The sequence below is a fragment of the Nerophis lumbriciformis genome, linkage group LG10, assembly GCF_033978685.3.
Source record: "Nerophis lumbriciformis linkage group LG10, RoL_Nlum_v2.1, whole genome shotgun sequence".
Classification (NCBI taxonomy): Eukaryota; Metazoa; Chordata; class Actinopteri; order Syngnathiformes; family Syngnathidae; genus Nerophis; species Nerophis lumbriciformis.
Window position 1 is genome coordinate 16,353,923 of NC_084557.2, and position 20,097 is coordinate 16,374,019.

At 41.6% G+C, this 20,097-nt stretch overlaps 1 protein-coding gene across 3 annotated transcripts in view; it reads right to left on the reverse strand.

The window, feature by feature from the left end:
• Window positions 1–20,097, reverse strand: part of fgd4a (FYVE, RhoGEF and PH domain containing 4a) — a 138,073-nt gene that overhangs the window by 82,844 nt on the left and 35,132 nt on the right. The window contains exon 1 of one of the 3 annotated variants that reach the window (XM_061970172.1): window positions 19,083–19,177. The exons of the other annotated variants lie outside the window; for them this stretch is intronic. Coding sequence (XP_061826156.1) covers window positions 19,083–19,104 — 22 coding nt within the window. The 5' untranslated portion in view covers window positions 19,105–19,177. Of the gene's footprint in view, window positions 1–19,082; window positions 19,178–20,097 lie in introns of those variants that run through there. 3 annotated transcript variants of the gene reach the window in all.

A 20,097-nucleotide genomic window follows, 5' to 3' on the forward strand; every position in this document is an offset into this window, starting at 1 on the left:
GATATTGCTAAATAACCAATACGTATATATATATTTTTTTATTTCCGACAGTCTAAATATGTTGACACACACAAACATAGGACGAAGGATTTTCTGTCCATCTACTGTTTTTGCTCCTTTCTGACAGCCGTGTGTGTAACTGTGTCAGTTTTCACATACTTTTCAGACATACTAAATAAAGACGCAAAATAGCGCCTACAGAACAGTATAAGCCTTGCTATAAATCAAAATGTGCGTGCTGGATAATTATATTTACATCTTCTCCTCCCAGTATTGTGGGCATTCTGATGATCAGCATACAGTATATTCTGCATATTCATGAAGACATACACGCACATTCCGCTCCTTATTTTACTCATTTAAGAGAAGGAATTCTCTGCGCAAAAATTCATTCATCTGCATACACTGATAACTGAAGAAAATAAGCACATATGATTCACTACTGATTTATGAATGTGTGATATTAGCCCTATAATAGTAGAGATTCACATTTAGTTAGAACACATTTACAGGTACAGTTTGTCAAATTCACCGTTGTTTGAGTCTTTCTTACCTCCAGGTGTGCACAAACTACAGTTAAATTCATATTTAAAAGAAAGTATAGACATAAGGAAGTTATCGTTATTGGTATTGTTCTTGGAAAGCAGATAGCAATTGGTATTGTATCAGCTTGAAAAAAACTATTGTGCATCCCTGATTATAAAAATTACATTACATTACACATTTTTGCACTATTTTTTGGTTTCTGCTGGGCTTTTTTGTTTACTTTATTTCTACAATGCACCATGTGCCAATCAAAATGAACTAAGCCCACAAACAGCATCTGGGCTGCACTTTGGACACACCTGATTTATGTAATTCACCGGGAAGGCGAAGTTTTACCAAACGACAAAAGAGTGTTTCCAAGCTCTGTCTGCTTAGCACTAGAATAGAATAGAATAGAAAGTACTTTATTGATCCCTGGGGAAAATTCAGCACCACAGTTCGCTCACAATAGACAGTAATAATAATAAATAATATAATATATACATAATATAAATATATTCTACATATACTACTACTACCTATGAATAACTCCCGCTGGTCACTGGGCTTCATGCTTCTGAAGTAGCTCTTTCATCCATCCATCCATCCAATTTCTACCGCTTAATCCCTTCGGGGTCGCTGGAGCCTATCTCAGCTACAATCGGGCGGAAGGCGGGGTACACCCTGGACAAGTCGCCACCTCCTCACAGGGCCAACACAGATAGACAGACAACATTCACACTCACATTCACACACTAGGGATCATTTAGTGTTACCAATCAACCTATTCCCAGATGCATGTCTTTGGAGTTGGGAGGAAGCCAGAGTACCCGGAGGGAATCCACGCAGTCACGGGGAGAACATGCAAACTCCACACAGAAAGATCCCGAGCCCGGGATTGAACCCAGGACTGCTCAGGACCTTCATATTGTGAGGCAGACGCACTAACCCCTCTACCACCGTGCTGCCCCGTAGCTCTTTCAATGTTGTGGTAATCCCCAGGCATGTTGAGGTGTCCCGCATGTCTCAATCTACACTCTTGCAGCGAATACTTCACCTTTGGTGACTGCTTGCTTGTATTTCATTATTGAGTAAATAAACATGCAAGAAACATTACTTGACCTTAATTTTTTATGAGTATCGCGTGGGATTTCGGTACACCTTTGTAGCAAATACGAATACATGTATCGTTACACCCCCAGTGTTAATGCATAAAGAGCAGAACCAAATAACCACAGTGGCTATATTCAAACTCATATTATAACTGCTATTACAATTAGATTATATTTGAGCAGTGTGCGGGCCAGGGTTCCCTGAAGTTCACCTCATGAAGCGTATACATGTGGCAAAGTGCCTCCCCTTCTATCCCAAGCTCCCAGCATGCTCTCTGCGCAGCCCCACTATGTGATGATAAGCTTTTAGCATGATCTGAACATGTGCTATTGCCCGTGTCTAATGAGGGCAAGCCACATAGGGGACGGGGAGTGGGGATCTTTAATAACCCCACAAAAGAGAGGAAGGGGAGGTTTTCCTTAATCTAAAAAAGCGTAGCCCTAAGCATAACAGCTGGTCTGTACGTTCAGCCAAGGGTTAATACTGACAATTATTTATTAACCATTATATCTGATAAGATTAAACAGAGTTAAAGGGGGACTGCACTTTTTTGGAATTTAGCCTTTTACAAACCCTATGTAAGCCAAGGACACATATTTTTTTCCTTTTTTAATGCAATTTAAACTTGTAATATACGGAAAATATGAGATGTCTAACAATGAAGCTAATAGGAGTCATTTATTGCACCCAAAATGCCCTCCAAAAACCACCAACAATACTCCATGTACATCTTGTAACCTGCATATTAACCAATAGTGACATTGTTGTTATGAGAACTAACGCCGAGAAACTACTTTTAGTTTTGATTGATTGATTGAGACTTTATTAGTAGGTTGCACAGTGAAGTACATATTCCGTACAATTGACCACTAAATGGTAACACCCGAATACGTTTTTCAAATTGTTTAAGTCGGGGTCCACTTAAATTGATTCATGATACAGATATATACTATCAGATATATACTATCATCATAATGGCGAAGTTGGTAGAGTGGCCGTGCCAGCATTCGGAGGGTTGCTGGTTACTGGGGTTCAATCCCCACCTTCTACCATCCTAGTCACGACCGTTGTGTCCTTGGGCAAGACACTTCACCCCTTGCTCCTGATGGCTGCTGGTTAGTGCCTTGAATGGCAGCTCCTGCCATCAGTGTGTGAATGTGTGTGTGAATGGGTGAATGTGGAAATACTGTCAAAGCGCTTTGAGTACCTTGAAGGTAGAAAAGCGCTATACAAGTATAACCCATTTATCATTTGTAATACAGTCATCACACAAGATAATCACATTGAATCATTTACATTATTTACAATCCGGGGTGTGGAGGGTGGGGGGGGTTAGGTTTGGTTGTTATCATCAGTCATCAACAATTGAGAACAGAGAAATGGATATTGGAACAGTGTAGGTCTGACTTGGTAGGATATGGACAGCAAGTAGTGGGTAGAGAGAGAGAGAGAGAGAGAGAGAAAGAGAGAGAGACAGAGAGAGATCAGAAAGCATAAGAAAAAGTATCTGCATTTGATTGTTTACATTTGATTATTAACAATCCGCGGAGGGTGTTAGTTTAGGGTTGTAGCTGCCTGGAGGTGAACTTTTATTGCGGTTTTGAAGGAGGATAGAGATGCCCTTTCTTTTATACCTGTTGGGAGCGCATTCCACATTGATGTGGCATAGAAAGAGAATGAGTTAAGACCTTTGTTAGTTCGGAATCTGGGTTTAACGTGGTTAGTGGAGCTCCCCCTGGTGTTGTGGTTATGGCGGTCATTTACGTTAAGGAAGTAGTTTGACATGTACTTCGGTATCAGGGAGGTGTAGCGGATTTTATAGACTAGGCTCAGTGCAAGTTGTTTTACTCAGTCCTCCACCCTGAGCCAGCCCACTTTGGAGAAGTGGATAAGAGTGAGGTGGGATCTGGGGTGGAGGTCTAGAAGTAATCTGACTAGCTTGTTCTAGTGCCCTCACAATTCACAGAGAGCTAACTAACTTATGCAGTGATTGACATATTGAGCCAGTGAGCGCCTCTGAGTTGGTAAAAGTTCATTTTAGATTATAAATCATGCCCCTCACTTGTATAGTTGAAGGTTTGGGCTACACACCGAGAAGTTGGTCAACTTTGACATTAAACTACGACCCGGATATAGCGAGAAAGTAACTTAAAGACGATTGTTCGCGGCTATTTTTATTTTTTTTTACCTGCGTGAGGATTATGATTAATTTTTCATCTTAACGGGAAGATATCAACATCCCATAAATTGGCATCCCAGTGAGAGCAGACATTGTACAGTAAGTGATTGTCTGATTATGTTTGTAGTTGTATTTCTTGTTTAGCCTTTAGCAATAGTGCCACTTGCTGGATCTGCTTATCACCCAAAACTTGTAGCTCATCCTCCTAAAATTCAGGCTCAATATATAAGGTTCTGGATCATCATTTGTCCCAAAGTAGTTGTTGCTGGCTCTTATGATGTCTGCCACGATTAGTAGTTGTTGTTGAAAGAAATAACGAACGTTGTGATGAGTCTGTGAAATTGCTCCGCCGTATGCTTAAAATGAACAAGATATGTTAATATGACATGTGCCTGTTCCTACATTACATTAGGGGTGTACAAAAAGACATTCATTCCGATTCTAAATTGATAAAAAAGTGGTTTTTGATGATGAGCTTTTCTAACCTGTAACCTGTTTTGAAAAAGGTTCATTACAATTATTATGTCAAATAATACATTGCAAGAATTGGTTTGAATTGAGAATTGTGTTGAATCAAATCGTCGCTCCGGGAATCGGAATCAGATCTAATCTTTAAGTGCCCAAAGATTCACACCTTTGCATTAAATTCATATTTACAGCATGATGGATGTTTTTGGATTTATTTAGAGCACTCTATAGGCGGAATAGAGCAAAGCCCATTACCTCCATTGTTAGCTGACTCGTGCTAGCGTTTATTTTTGCGTTACAATGCATTAAAAAAGAAAAACATATGTGTTCTTGTCTTACATAAAGATTGTGAAATATAGACAAAATTTCAAAAAAGTGCAATTCGCCTATAAGTAGCAGTACATGGCAAGAAAAGGGATCAATTTTCATACAGAGCACACAACAGTAGTCCCTCTTTTACTTCCCCCTTTTCATTGTGCTTCCTTTTTAGGTTATGTCCTCTGGCCTGCATTAACCCTCCTCTTTCTTCACCCCCCTGTGACCTAACTGTCCACCTCGGAAAACAGATCACAGCCGCCGGGCAGCAGCTTCCAAATGTGTCAATCAATAGGCTGTCCTTCCAATCAGCACGTCTCACTGACGACGTTTCCATGCACTAAACTAGTCTCATTTCTCAAATAATTTGGCTCTAAAGAAGCATCCTGCAACCCATGGAAACACCTTAAACTGGTCATGTTTGGCTTTTAAAGGGGAACATTATCACCAGACCTATGTAAGCGTCAATATATACCTTGATGTTGCAGAAAAAAGACCATATATTTTTTTAACCGATTTTCGAACTCTAAATGGGTGAATTTTGGCGAATTAAACGCCTTTCTATTATTCGCTCTCGGGAAGCAATCCGCCATTTTCTCAAACACATTACAAACACCGAGTCAAATCAGTTGTGTTATTTTCCGTTTTTTCGACTGTTTTCCGTACCTTGGAGACATCATGCCTCGTCGGTGTGTTGTCGGAGGGTGTAACAACACGAACAGGGACGGATTCAAGTTGCACCAGTGGCCCAAAGATGCGAAAGTGGCAAGAAATTGGACGTTTGTTCCGCACATTTTACCGACGAAAGCTATGCTACGACAGAGATGGCAAGAATGTGTGGATATCCTGCGACACTCAAAGCAGATGCATTTCCAACTGGACTGGACGGATCAGCTTTCAGGAAAAGAGAGCGGATGAGGGTATGTCTACAGAATATATTAATTGATGAAAACTGGGCTGTCTGCCCTCTCAAAGTGCATGTTGTTGCCAAATGTATTTCATATGCTGTAAACCTAGTTCATAGTTGTTAGTTTCCTTTAATGCCAAACAAACACATAACAATCGTTGGTTAGAAGGCGATCGCCGAATTCGTCCTCGCTTTCTCTTGAGTCGCTGGCTGTCGTGTCGTTTTCGTCGGTTTCGCTTGCATACAGTTCAAACCGATATGGCTCAATAGCTTCAGTTTCTTCTTCAATTTCGTTTTCGCTACCTGCCTCCACACTACAACCATCCGTTTCAATACATGCGCAATCTGTTGAATCGCTTAAGCCACTGAAATCCGAGTCTGAATCCGAGCTAATGTCGCTATACCTTGCTGTTCTAACCGCCATGTTTGTTTGTATTGGCATCACTGTGTGACGTCACAGGAAAATGGACGGGTGTATATAACGATGGTTAAAATCAGGCACTTTGAAGCTTTCTTTTTAGGGATATTGCGTGATGAGTAAAATTTTGAAAAAAACTTCGAAAAAATAAAATAAGCCACTGAGAACTGATTTTTAATGGTTTTAACCCTTCTGAAATTGTGATAATGTTCCCCTTTAAAAAACTGGACTAACACACCTAGATTATGTGATTGGAAACCAGCTCTCTCGAGTGAATGTGTGCTGCCAAAGGGTACTCTTCGCAAAAACGCGCATGTGCAAGTCTGATCGCACAGGATATAACCAGGAAGAAGATACCATTTAATCAAAACAGGCAACAATTAAGATGAGACTTTATTTCTTTCACAAATTAAAAGAACGGAACATTTCAAAGTGCATCAATGGGAGAAAAAGAAAGCAACAAATGTATTTAAGAAGGTAGCTAAGGCAATGGAGAATGCGGCTTCATTCGGACTCCAGAACACACAAAATACGAGTGAGATGGAAGAGAAAGAACCAGGAAAAAGAAACGGCAAAGAAGAAAGCGTACACAAACCTCTTCACACAGCATTTGTGCACTACAAACTGATGAGCAACAACTCTGTATTCCGTACAACTGGCAAGATTGTCCACAGCAATAGCAACCCTCTGGAGTAGTACTGGGGCACAGTCATTTCCTTCAGATTTAAAACTCCTTCCATCAATCCACGCAGCCTTTTGAATGAACTCCTATACGTTTGAACGTTTTGTTTCCATGATTCTCAGTCCGAAAATTCATTTGAAAACAACTCTCTCCCACCAGACCTGCATCGATCTGCTCTGAGACCTTCTTTGGTAGTAGGGTCTTAGTCTATGATCATTACTTGATGCTGTCTGCTATTTAACATCAGCATAGCTATTAGAGACTTATTATTTCTAATATACGCCAATATTACAGCAGATATCCGTTACAAGGACTGTGCTGTTGACTAGTAAGGAGCCGCAGATGCCTCGTTATGATGTGATGTCATTCTATACTTGCCAACTCTCCCGGATTTTCCGGGAGACTCCCGAAATTCAGTGCCTCTCCCGAAAACATCCCGGGACAAATTTTCTCCCGAAAATCTCCCGAAATTCAGGCGGAGCTGGAGGCCACGCCCCCTCCAGATCCATGCGGACCTGAGTGACGTGTCGACAGCCTGTTTTCACATGCGCTTTCCCACAATATAAACAGCGTGCCTGCCCAATCACGTTATAACTGTAGAATGATCGAGGGCGAGTTCTTGGTTTCTTATGTGGGTTTATTGTTAGGCAGTTTCATTAACGTCCTCCCAGCGCGGCAACAACACACAACAACAGCAGTCACGTTTTCGTCTACCGTAAAGCAGTTCGTCTGCCGTAAACAGCAATGTTGTGACACTCTTAAACAGGACAATACTGCCATCTACTGTACATGCATATAAATGATAAATGGGTTATACTTGTATAGCGCTTTTCTACCTTCAAGGTACTCAAAGCGCTTTGACAGTATTTCCACATTCACCCATTCACACACACATTCACACACTGATGGCGGGAGCTGCCATGCAAGGCGCTAACCAGCAGCCATCAGGAGCAAGGGTGAAGTGTCTTGCCCAAGGACACAACGGACTTGACTAGGATGGTAGAAGGTGGGGATTGAACCCCCGATTGCTGGCACGGCCACTCTACCAACTTCGCCACGCCGCCCCTCATATGTGACAATAACATCTACGGCTTTTAGAGAGTGCAGTGCACAACTGCGCACACAACAAGGAGACGAAGCAGAATGCATCATCAGAGAGGGTGTTCAGCATGGTTAGAAAAATAGTGACAGAGAATAGAACAAGGCTGGACAATTCAACCCTTAACTCAACAATGAGTATTCAAGTATTTCTCTTATTTCTCTTTTTATATATATATATATATATATATATATACATAGCTAGAATTCACTGAAAGTCATAAATGATAAATGATAAATGGGTTGTACTTGTATAGCGCTTTTCTACCTTCAAGGTACTCAAAGCGCTTTGACACTACTTCCACATTTACCCATTCACACACACATTCACACACTGATGGAGGGAGCTGCCATGCAAGGAGCTACCAGCACCCATCAGGAGCAAGGGTGAAGTGTCTTGCTCAGGACACAACGGACATGACGAGGTTGGTACTAGGTGGGGATTGAACCAGGGACCCTCGGGTCGCGCACGGCCACTCTTCCACTGCGCCACGCCGTCCCTCAAGTCAAGTATTTCTTATATATAAAATACTTGACTTGGTGAATTCTAGCTGTAAATATACTCCTCCCCTCTTAACCACGCCCCCGCCCCACCCCCGACCACGCCTCCGACCATGCCCCCCACCCCCCACCTCCCGAAATCGGAGGTCTCAAGGTTGGCAAGTATGTGTCATTCTCAACCGAAAAAGCAATACAAATCCGTGCTTAAAGGAAATAAGCGCCCCCCTTGTGTACGGAAGGCACACGGCGTATGACCAATAGTTACATTAAGTGTGCATGGACACTGGAAAACCAAATGTAGGTATGAAAACACAAAAATGACAATACATGGAATGTAGAATTTTGTGCTGTAATACTATTTCTTGTTAATTTCTAACATTTATTCATTTTCATTTTTAACTTAAATTTTAGTCCATTGAGCAAAGGTACTTCCTCTTGAGCAATGTTTGACAAATTACTTTATATATAGTATATATATAGCTCGGTTGGTAGAGCGGCTGTGCCAGCAACTTGAGGGTTGCCGGTTCGATCCCCGCTTCCGCCATCCTAGTCACTGCTGTTGTGTCCTTGGGCAAGACACTTTACCCACCTGCTCCCAGTGCCACCCACACTGGTTTAAATGTAACTTAGATATTGGGTTTCACTATATAAAGTGCTTTGAGTCACTAGAGAAAAGCGCTATATAAATATAATTCACTTCACTTCAAAAAAAATTATTCATTATAAGTACACGTTACTTTCCCAAAAATAAATTGAATTACTAACATAATTATTAGGGACAATAATTAATGCGGTACTTAAAAAACAAAACGTCAAATATCTTATATTTGCAGTTTGAAGATGTTTCACGAGAACAGAGTGTATGGGTGTGTGCCTTTAAAAGGCGGTGCCTGTTTGGACGTGTGACGCCAGCGAGAGCGTGCTCAGACAGATCAGCATTTTAGCTCAATCAATCAATCAATCAAAGTTTATTTATATAGCCCTTAATCACAAGTGTCTCAAAGGGCTGCGCAAGCCAGAACGACATCCTTGGCTCTGATCCCACATCACGATTTTGCAGGACAATATATTATGCCACACATTATTGCCGACAAACAATATTAATGTTTGAGACCAAATTAAACACACATATAATTATAATGTGTAATAATAATACAAACAGTAATGCAAGTAACCCGTTAAAACACAAAAAAAACTTTATTTTCTACCATTTTAATTGAAAGGTCAATCATTTTTAATTAGCCTAAAAGTAAACAATAAAATTGATTCTCAATCACTTTCAGAAAAAATGTACTTGAATAGATATCAAACATCTTGGAGTGCAGATTTTTCAAACTGCTATGGGGGATTTAGTTTAGACTTTTTTGTTGCCGCCACTTTCCAACAATTTCAGCATACTTGCTCCTTTTTGTGTGAAACATTCCCACATTGCAATAATCTTTTTTCCTCTTAATTTTGGTTACTTTGCGGTGCTTCTTCCTAGCGAGGCCCTTTTTGTGCACGCTGTTAGCGTGTCCCTCCCATTGCTCAGTGAGACTTCCTGTTTCCTGTTCGCTGGGTTCCCAAAGCGCGAGTGACTCCATGGAACGAATCTTGCTTCATAATTTCATTTTTTTTCCCGACCAAAAATATAAATATATATCAAATATTTTATCGAACGCATTTGATATTGATATCGAGTATGTGTCTATCGCAATATATATTGATATCGTGTTATCGGCCCAGCCTTAAGCTCTTTCACAGCCAGCAGGGGACAAATGTATGTTGAGTTGAAACTGACAAGTAGTGACTTTCTAGTGTATTACAGCAGGGGCACTAAAGCGAATGAAATGTTCAATTCCCTGCTATAATGCTACAAGTTATCACTTTCAAGCATGTATTTGTTTCCATTTTAAGCCTTTTTCCATTTACCTCCAAAAATAGGCCTTAGATTCCCATCCGCTGAGCAAAAGTACTTCCTCCTGAGTTCCAAAAATACCCTCATGAGAAACTCTCACAAACCCTTCTGAGTGAGATGCTTGTGTGTTGATCCAAAAAGAGTAAAAACCATGCAGCTCCTGTCACAAACAGAGGATGAAACAAAGATTTTTAAAGGTTGACAAGGTCATATTTTATTGACAGTGATTGATGGCCACCTGTTCTAGCAATGCATTTGCAGCATTTTTCTTACTAACATAGATTTTTTTCTCACCAATACTTTAGTACTATATTTCGATACATATATATTGCCACTTTAGGAATGTATGCATTGTCTAACACATGTTTGTTTATTTTCAAATGTGTCTGGAAAAAAGACGGCGGTGACGACATCAAGATACTGTATATATTTAAAGGCCTACTGAAATGTGATTTTCTTATTTAAACGGGGATAGCAGGTCCATTCTATGTGTCATACTTGATAATTTCGCGATATTGCCATATTTTTGCTGAAAGGATTTAGTAGAGAACATCGACGATAAAGTACGCAACTTTTGGTCGCTGATAAAAAAAGCCTTGCCTGTACCGGAAGTAGCAGACGATATGCGCGTGACGTCACAGGTTGTGGAGCTCCTCACATCTGCACATTGTTTACAATCATGGCCACCAGCAGCGAGATCGATTCGGACCGAGAAAGCGACGATTTCCCCATTAATTTGAGCGAGTATGAAAGATTTGTGGATGAGGAAAGTGAGAGTGAAGGACTAGAGGGCAGTGGGAGCCATTCAGATAGGGAAGATGCTGTGAGAGGCGGGTGGGACCTGATATTCAGCTGGGAATGACTAAAACAGTAAATAAACACAAGACATATATATACTCTATTAGCCACAACACAACCAGGCTTATATTTAATATGCCACAAATTAATCCCGCATAACAAACACCTTCCCCCTCCCGTCCATATAACCCGCCAATACAACTCAAACACCTGCACAACACACTCAATCCCACAGCCCAAAGTACTGTTCACCTTCCCAAAGTTCATACAGCACATATATTTCCCCAAAGTTACGTACGTGACATGCACGTAGCGGCACGCACGTACGGGCAAGCGATCAAATGTTTGGAAGCCGCAGCTGCATGCGTACTCACGGTACCGCGTCTGCGCATCCAACTCAAAGTCCTCCTGGTAAGAATCTCTGTTGTCCCAGTTTTCCACAGGCCAATGGTAAAGCTTGACTGTCATCTTCCGGGAATGTAAACAATGAAACACCGGCTGTGCTTGTGTTGCTGCAGCCGCCCGCAATACACCGCTTCCCACCTACAGCTTTCTTCTTTGCTGTCTCCATTGTTCATTGAACAAATTGCAAAAGATTCACCAACACAGATGTCCAGAATACTGTGGAATTTTGCGATGAAAACAGACGACTTAATAGCTGGCCACCATGCTGTCCCAAAATGTCCTCTACAATCCGTGACGTCACGTGCTGGCGTCATCATACCGAGACGTTTTCAGCAGGATATTTCGCGCAAAATTTAAAATTGCACTTTAGTAAGCTAACCCGGCCGTATTGGCATGTGTTGCAATGTTTACATTTCATCATTGATATATAAACTATCAGACTGCGTGGTCTGTAGTAGTGGGTTTCAGTAGGCCTTTAAGTTGTACATTTTCAAAAGATAAATAATGATACTTTTGGGGAGGGTCAGGTGGGGTTTTTTAGAATCAGGGAATGCCTTCCCAATCAAACATCTTGCAGACAGACTCAAAAAACGGGTTATAAAAGTGACTGTGGAGCAAAATTTACACCAAAGCATATTAACTGGTCCACAAGGATGTGTTTTAAATGTAGATTAAAATCATCATGGGTCCCCTCTTAGATCTTAACAATGAGCTGATTATGATAACTGTGTTGTCCAGTTGTTATATCTTGTTTTCTTAGTACGATAGGATAGACTTTTATTTATCTCACAGTGGGGAAATTATGTTGTTGCAGTGCACGTTTTTACATACAGTAACAGAATTAAAACTTAATGAAAAACTAAACATTTTTAATAAATACGTGCACGTGAATGTATAGATAAATAGTCTTGTCTTATGTTGCACCCTACAAAGTGTTTGTACTGTAAGTACTGTCCTTCCTATACACTTGCGGTTTGATTGTAGCGTCCATTTTAGTTGTAGTTTTCATGACCAAATTTAGAGGTGTTGATATTGCCATGTAAAATTGCTAATGCTAATTAGTTGCATTTATATGGCAAATTAACATCGAGCTGGCGCAATTTGGAAAAGTGAAGCCTAATTGTACATTTGACTGTTTTCTATCAGGCATACTTTGTTTTTTTGGCATTCAAAATTGCAACATTACATAGAGGCAGTTTGGTTGAGTCAGTTCTGAGGGCTGCTTGAGTGCTTGTTTCCTGGCCACATTTTTAAGCCTGTGCCTAGCATCCATTTGGATGTGATGTCATAAGCAACAAAAGTATCGAAATATGGCACCGTTTAATTTTACATGAAGTCGGTCTGTACCTGTATTTTCAACTAAAAGGTTTTGTGTAACCTTGCAAACTCCTAGTACATCCTATATTCCAGTTGACTTAAATGCAGTGTGTGAACTACACAAATTAATATTTGTAATTACAAATGAAGGTATTGATGTATTTAGTGTCTGATACTGCTAAAAAAAACAAGCAACATCCTTGGCAGAGGTAATCATTCAAATGAAAATATAGTTGACTAATCTTTAAAAACGGTCTCTCTATTGATTTGTGCACCGATATTCATTAACACTGAACACTGCTACATTATGGATGAAGTAAATAGATGGTAAATGAGGCGCTCCATCAAACAGCACACTAGAACTCAAACAAGATCATTGTGTCCTGCAGGATTCTTGTTTTCAGTATGAATGAGCCTTTCTGACGAGACTCTGGAGCCCACATTCTCAGCACGGAGCTGGAATGCATAGAGAACCCTTCAGCTTGCCAAGCTGAGCCTGAGAGAATAACACGCTGAGAAAGAGATATATAAAGAAAGAAAGACGATGTATTGCGACAGACAGCGTCTCGTTAAAGTGGCAACAATTGGATTTTATTTGCTCTAAGGCTCCCCCTGAAATTCATAGCCACAAGAACAGGTCTGAAGTTAAATGAGTAGGAACGCCGATCACGGTTTTAGGCTGCCGATCCAGATACCGATCTTCCATGAGTGAGATTGGCTAATACCGATCACATGTATTAACTGTAAATATGTTTAAATGTATATAAAGTGAGTGCTTTTGACAATACAACGCAATATTTAAAATAGTTCCTTCTTCTCTTTTAGTACTACAATAGTTTGACAAAAACAATAGTACACATGAACTAAACAAAAGCAGAACTACTTATTTTTAAATCATTTGGTTTTTGACCTTAAAGGGGAACATTATCACAATTTCAGAAGGGTTAAAACCATTAAAAATCAGTTCCCAGTGGCTTATTTTATTTTTCGAATTTTTTTTCAAAGTTTTACCCATCACGCAATATCCCTAAAAAAAAGCTTCAAAGTGCCTGATTTTAACCATCGTTACATACACCCGTCCATTTTCCTGTGACGTCACACAGTGATGCCAACACAAACAAACATGGCGCATAGAACAGCAAGGTATAGCGACATTAGCTCGGATTCAGACTCGGATTCCAGCGGCTTAAGCGATTCAACAGATTACGCATGTATTGAAACGGATGGTTGTAGTGTGGAGGCAGGTAGCGAAAACGAAATTGAAGAAGAAACTTCAGCCAATACGAATCGGTGGTCGATCGATGGGCACATCCATATAAATGACCCAACTGATAAACAGATAATTTCAGTTGAACCTGTTTATGTTGACGCCCCTCGGCTTGGTTGACTCACGTCGACATAAGCGTTGTCGACATAGCCAAAAACAGCCATTGCTTGCAGATTTGCTTGTGACTTTGGTATGAGACATAAGGACAAAGGGAGATATATTTTTTAACATTTGTTTGCACAGTATGTTATTATCATAGTGTTTGTATTTTTTTTTCCAAATATAGTACTCTTATCTAATGTTGTGTATGCCTTTACGACAATTCCAGTCAAGCTTTTGTTTATGAGCAAATCTTTTATTTAAACGGGTGCATTTTGTTAGTTGGCGTGGTAGAATCCAGGTAAATGTTGCCTTGCTATTATTTTGAAGCTTACTTTGCACTGAGCAAAAGGTCAATGTGTGTATGTTTTAAAGGCCTACTGAAACCCACTACTACCGACCACGCAGTCTGATAGTTTATATATCAATGATGAAATCTTAACATTGCAACACATGCCAATGCTTACTAAAGTGCAATTTTAAATTTTGCGCGAAATATCCTGCTGAAAACGTCTCGGTATGATGACGTCAGCGCGTGACGTCACGAATTGTGGAGGACATTTTGGGACAGCATGGTGGCCAGCTATTAAGTCGTCTGTTTTCATCGCAAAATTCCACAGTATTCTGGACATCTGTGTTGGTGAATCTTTTGCAATTTGTTCAATGAACAATGGAGACAGCAAAGAAGAAAGCTGTAGGTGGGAAGTGGTGTATTGCGGCCGACTGCAGCAACACAAACACAGCCGGTGTTTCATTGTTCCCGAAAGTTGACAGTCAAGCTTTACCATTGGCCTGTGGAGAACTGGGACAACAGAGACTCTTACCAGGAGGACTTTGAGTTGGATACGCAGACGCGGTACCGTGAGTACGCAGCTGCGGCTTCCAAACATTTGATCGCTTGCCCGTACGTGCGTGCCGCTATGTGCATGTCGCATACGTAACTTTGGGGACTTTGGGGAAATATATGTGCTATATGAACTTTGGGGAGGTGAACGGTACTTTGGGCTGTGGGATTGAGTGTGTTGTGCAGATGTTTGAGTTGTATCGGCGGGTTATATGGACGGGAGGGGGGAGGTGTTTGTTATGCGGGATTAATTTGTGGCATATTAAATATAAGCCTGGTTGTGTTGTGGCTAATAGAGTAGAGTGGCGCAGTGGGAGAGTGGCCATGCGCAACCCGAGGGTCACTGGTTCAATCCCCACCTAGTACCAACCTCGTCATGTCCGTTGTGTCCTAAGCAAGACACTTCACCCTTGCTCCTGATGGGTGCTGGTTAGCGCCTTGCATGGCAGCTCCCTCCATCAGTGTGTGAATGTGTGTGTGAATGGGTAAATGTGGAAGTAGTGTCAAAGCGCTTTGAGTACCTTGAAGGTAGAAAAGCGCTATACAAGTGCAACCCATTTATCATTTATTATATTTATTTATATATATGTCTTGTGTTTATGTACTGTTTTAGTCATTCCCAGCTGAATATCAGGTCCCACCCGCCTCTCACAGCATCTTCCCTATCTGAATCGCTCCCACTGCCCTCGAGTCCTTCACTCTCCCTTTCCTCATCCACGAATCTTTCATCCTCACTCAAATTAATGGGGAAATCGTCGCTTTCTCGGTACGAATCGCTCTCGCTGCTGGTGGCCATGATTGTAAACAATGTGCAGATGTGAGGAACTCCACAACCTGTGACGTCACGCTACTCGTCTGCTACTTCCGGTACAGGCAAGGCTTTTTTTATCAGCGACCAAAAGTTGCGAACTTTATCACATACAATGGACCTGCTATCCCCGTTTAAATAAGAAAATCGCATTTCAGTAGGCCTTTAATGGAGCGATTTTTCAGGTAAACTACCACTACAATTGTTTTTGTCGACCAAAGTGGTCAACCTGTACAGTATGTCAATATCAACTTAAGCGACCGTTTTTAACCAATAATTAGAAGACAGTGGACTTGATGAATTGGTCCACAAAGGTTGTCAACATAAACTGTATCTATGAAAAAGTAGCAAAAGCATATGTGTGTAGGGGTGTCCAGGCTGGTCCACCAATAGTACAAACAACTTGAACAAGCAAAGTGGGGTTGCCATGGTAAGGACTAACATGCTGTTAATGACTTTCTAGCTACAGGCGGACCAAATGTATATTCTATTAACCAAAGGTGACACTATCTGGTTTCTAACTCCATCTTGTACAACCACACTTCACGTGACACTTCCTGGTGACAAAAAGGTGTCACACAGAATCAGCATTTCTGCTTGGTACCATGGGGGCACAGCAGAAAGACAAACGGCTGCACAAAGGAGAGGACAAAACAGAAACTTGACTCTGCCAAACCAGCAGCCAGTTCCTGTGCTCTAGGCATGACGCAGCAATTTGACTTTAATCTTTACATAAGGGAGGGGAAGGAAAAAAATCAACTAATTAAAGTTGAAATAATTAATCAAATAAAGGGAACACAAGTGGTAATAAAATAATGTGATGAGAGATTACAGACACACAGATGGCTGCTAAATCATCAGCTCAACTTGCATGCAAATTAAGATTTACTGCAATAGGGCTCTTTGCACTTCCTCTTTTTAGTTTCACATTAGAGAACGTGTTCTCTTTTTAATATGCACACACTTCACACTTCTCACCATGTTTCCCTGCACAAAACGTGACTATTTCCTCAGTGAACAACACAGCAACATCAGTGAACAACACAGCAACATCAGTGAACACAGTGAGGAGGCAATGAGCAGAACATGTTGTGGCTCATTAAAATCACAAACTTGCATGCAACCCAACATACGTTGTTCATTAAAGACGAGCCATTATGTCGACATATGGCTTATTGTTGCAATGACATGTGTAAGACTGTACGGCCTTCGGATCAAAGCTGTTGTGAAAAAAAAAAACCCTGCCACAGCAAGAAAACGTGTAGTCTCCATGCAGTTAGTTTATAGCTGTGCGGATAAAAGCCTCTCTCTAATGGTAAATCAGAACCCCCAGGTGTTCTTTTGGATTTGTTGCAATTTGAGCCACAGGGAACCACCTCAGTAAGGCACCTTGTTATAGAGGGGCTGCATATAAGATGTTGAACATTGTGTACATTCAACAATGTGCAGCAATGACCCAGAATAACTGCTGATTGAATATGTGCAGTGTGCAAGGAATGCAATCTATGTATCAGCAAAATCTAGTAATAGTAGTGATATATATTCAGCCCTGGCTTTATATCCAAATAAATAATCGTCACAAGACTGTATGTATTAGTTTGTGTAAGCCAGGTCTTCTACTTGTAAACCGTTGGACACAAAAGGGTGGAAATTATGCAAAACGTGCCCTACTGCCGTGTTTGCTTGTGCTGTTATTCTTTCTGACAGTCTCCACACTACGGTGCGAAGTTCCATCCATCTATCCATATTCTTCCGCTTATCCGAGGTCGCGTCGCGGGGGCAGTAGCCTAAGCAGGGAAGCCCAGACTTCCCTCTCCCCAGCCACTTCTTCCAGCTCTTCCCGGGGGATCCCGAGGCGTTCCCAGACCAGCCGGGAGACATAGTCTTCCCAACGTGTCCTGGGTCTTCCCCGTGGCTTCCTACCGGTCGGGTGTGCGCTAAACACCTCCCCGGGGAAGCGTCCGAAGGGGCATCCTGACCAGATGCCCGAACTACCTCATCTGTCTCCTCTCGATGTGGAGGAGCAGCGGCTTTACTTTGAGTTCCCCCCGGATGACAGAGCTTCTCACCCTATCTCTAAGGGAGAGCCCCGCCACCCGGCGGAGGAAACTCATTTCGGCCGCTTGTACCTGTGAGCTTGTCCTTTCGGTCATAACCCAAAGCTCATGACCATAGGTGAGGATGGGATTGTAGATCGACCGGTAAATTGAGAGCTTTGCCTTCCGGCTCAGCTCCTTCTTCACCACAACGGATAGATACAGCGTCCGCATTACTGACGCCGCACCGATCCGCCTGTCGATCTCTCCACTCTTCCCTCACTCGTGAACAAGACTTCGAGGTACTTGAACTCCTCCACTTGGGGCAGGGTCTCCTCCCCAACCAGGAGATGGCACTCCACCCTTTTCCGGGCGAGAACCATGGACTCGGACTTGGAGGTGCTGATTCTCATCCCAGTCGCTTCACACTCGGCTGCGAACCGATCCAGTGAGAGCTGAAGATCCAGGCCAGATGAAGCCATCAGGACCACATCATCTGTAAAAAGCAGAGACCTAATCCTGCAGCCACCAAACCGGATCCCCTCAACGCCTTGACTCTGCCTAGAAATTCTGTCCATAAAAGTTATGAACAGAATCGGTGACAAAGGGCAGCCTTGACGGAGTCCAACCCTCACTGGAAACGTGTCCGACTTACTGCCGGCAATGCGGACCAAGCTCTGACACTGATCATACAGGGAGCAGACCGTCCCAATCAGACAGTCCGATACCCCGTACTCTCTGAGCACTCCCCACAGGACTTCCCGAGGGACACGGTCGAATGCCTTCTCCAAGTCCACAAAGCACATGTAGACTGGTTGGGCAAACTCCCATGCACCCTCAAGGACCCTGCCGAGAGTATAGAGCTGGTCCACAGTTCCACGACCAGGACGAAAACCACACTGTTCCTTCTGAATCCGAGGTTCGACTATCCGGCGTAGCCTCCTCTCCAGTACACCTGAATAGACCTTACCGGTGCGAAGTTCATTTGTCTAATGATTGTATAACTTTGAGGACATACATATTACATGTATATTAGCATGTATTCCAAAGCCCGGTGAGCCCAACTCATAGGTCATTTACAGTCATGAAAAAAAACATACACACCATTGGGTATATATGACCATTTTATCAAATCTTGTTCTATCTTACGACTCGCATTTTTGTGAGAACAGTTCTATTTATCAACAACAAATAAAAATGCCTTGTTATTAGGGCTGCAGATATTGATTTTAGTAATCGAGTAATCTATCGATTAGTTTGTTAGATTAATCTAGTAATCACATAAACACACCTTTTGGACCGGCTCAGTGGCCTTGTGGTTAGAGCGTCCGCCCTGAGCTCGGTAGGTTGTGAGTTCAAACCCTGGCCGAGTCTTACCAAAGACTATAAAAATAGGACCCATTACCTCCCTGCTTGGCACTCAGCATCAAGGGTTGGAATTGGGGGTTAAATCACCAAAATGATTCCCAAGCGCGGACACCGCTGCTGCTCACTGCTCTCCTGCCAGAGGGTGGAACAAAGGGGTGGGTCAAACACAGAGAGTAAGTTCACCACACCTAGTGTGTGTGTGACTATCAGTGGTACTTTAACTTTTAACTTTAACTTTATAGCTTTAATACACGTTTTAGGGAAAATAGTTTTCGCTGTTTGCTGCCACACAGATCAGGGCACCCACACATCACCGCTCTCATGTTCATTGCAATAGACAAGCAGAAACTAAGACCACGTATTTAAAGTTTCAGGCACTCAATGCGGTCGGGATTTGATAAATTGTTGTTAGTTACACTCATTAAAAAAGTATTCCCATCATATGAATATACTTTTTTTGTAATCGAATTAATCCATTCAATTTAATAATCATTGCACCATGAATCAATTTAACTGAACCCCGACTTAAACAAGTTGAAAAACGTATTCGGGTGTTACCATTTAGTGGACAATTGTAAGGAATATGTACTGAACTGTGCAACCTACTAATAAAAGTCTCAATCAATCAATCAATGCAGCCCTATTTTCATTTTCGCATATTGTAATGTTCAAAAAATGGCACACAACTCTGAATAGGAATGTTTGCGTTGGTGCTTGTGCTAACACACAAACAACAATATAGCTTTCCAGCTTGGTCCACCAGCAAGTCAGCGTATTATCAACCTGAGCATTTTTATTTAAAATGACACATATCACTTCTGACATTCTCTTGTAGCAAAACATTTAAAAACATTGTTTTATTTCTTTAAAGGTTATATATAGCATCTATTTTTTTGGAAAGGTGACTTTACATCAGTTTTGTTTAAACTCCCCTCAGAAAAAGCAAGCTACATTGAACACAGACATACACACGGTCACAAACAGACATACACTTGCTTGCACACAAACACTCACCCTTGCATATTTTCCCACAGCTCAAAGTAGACGACAGA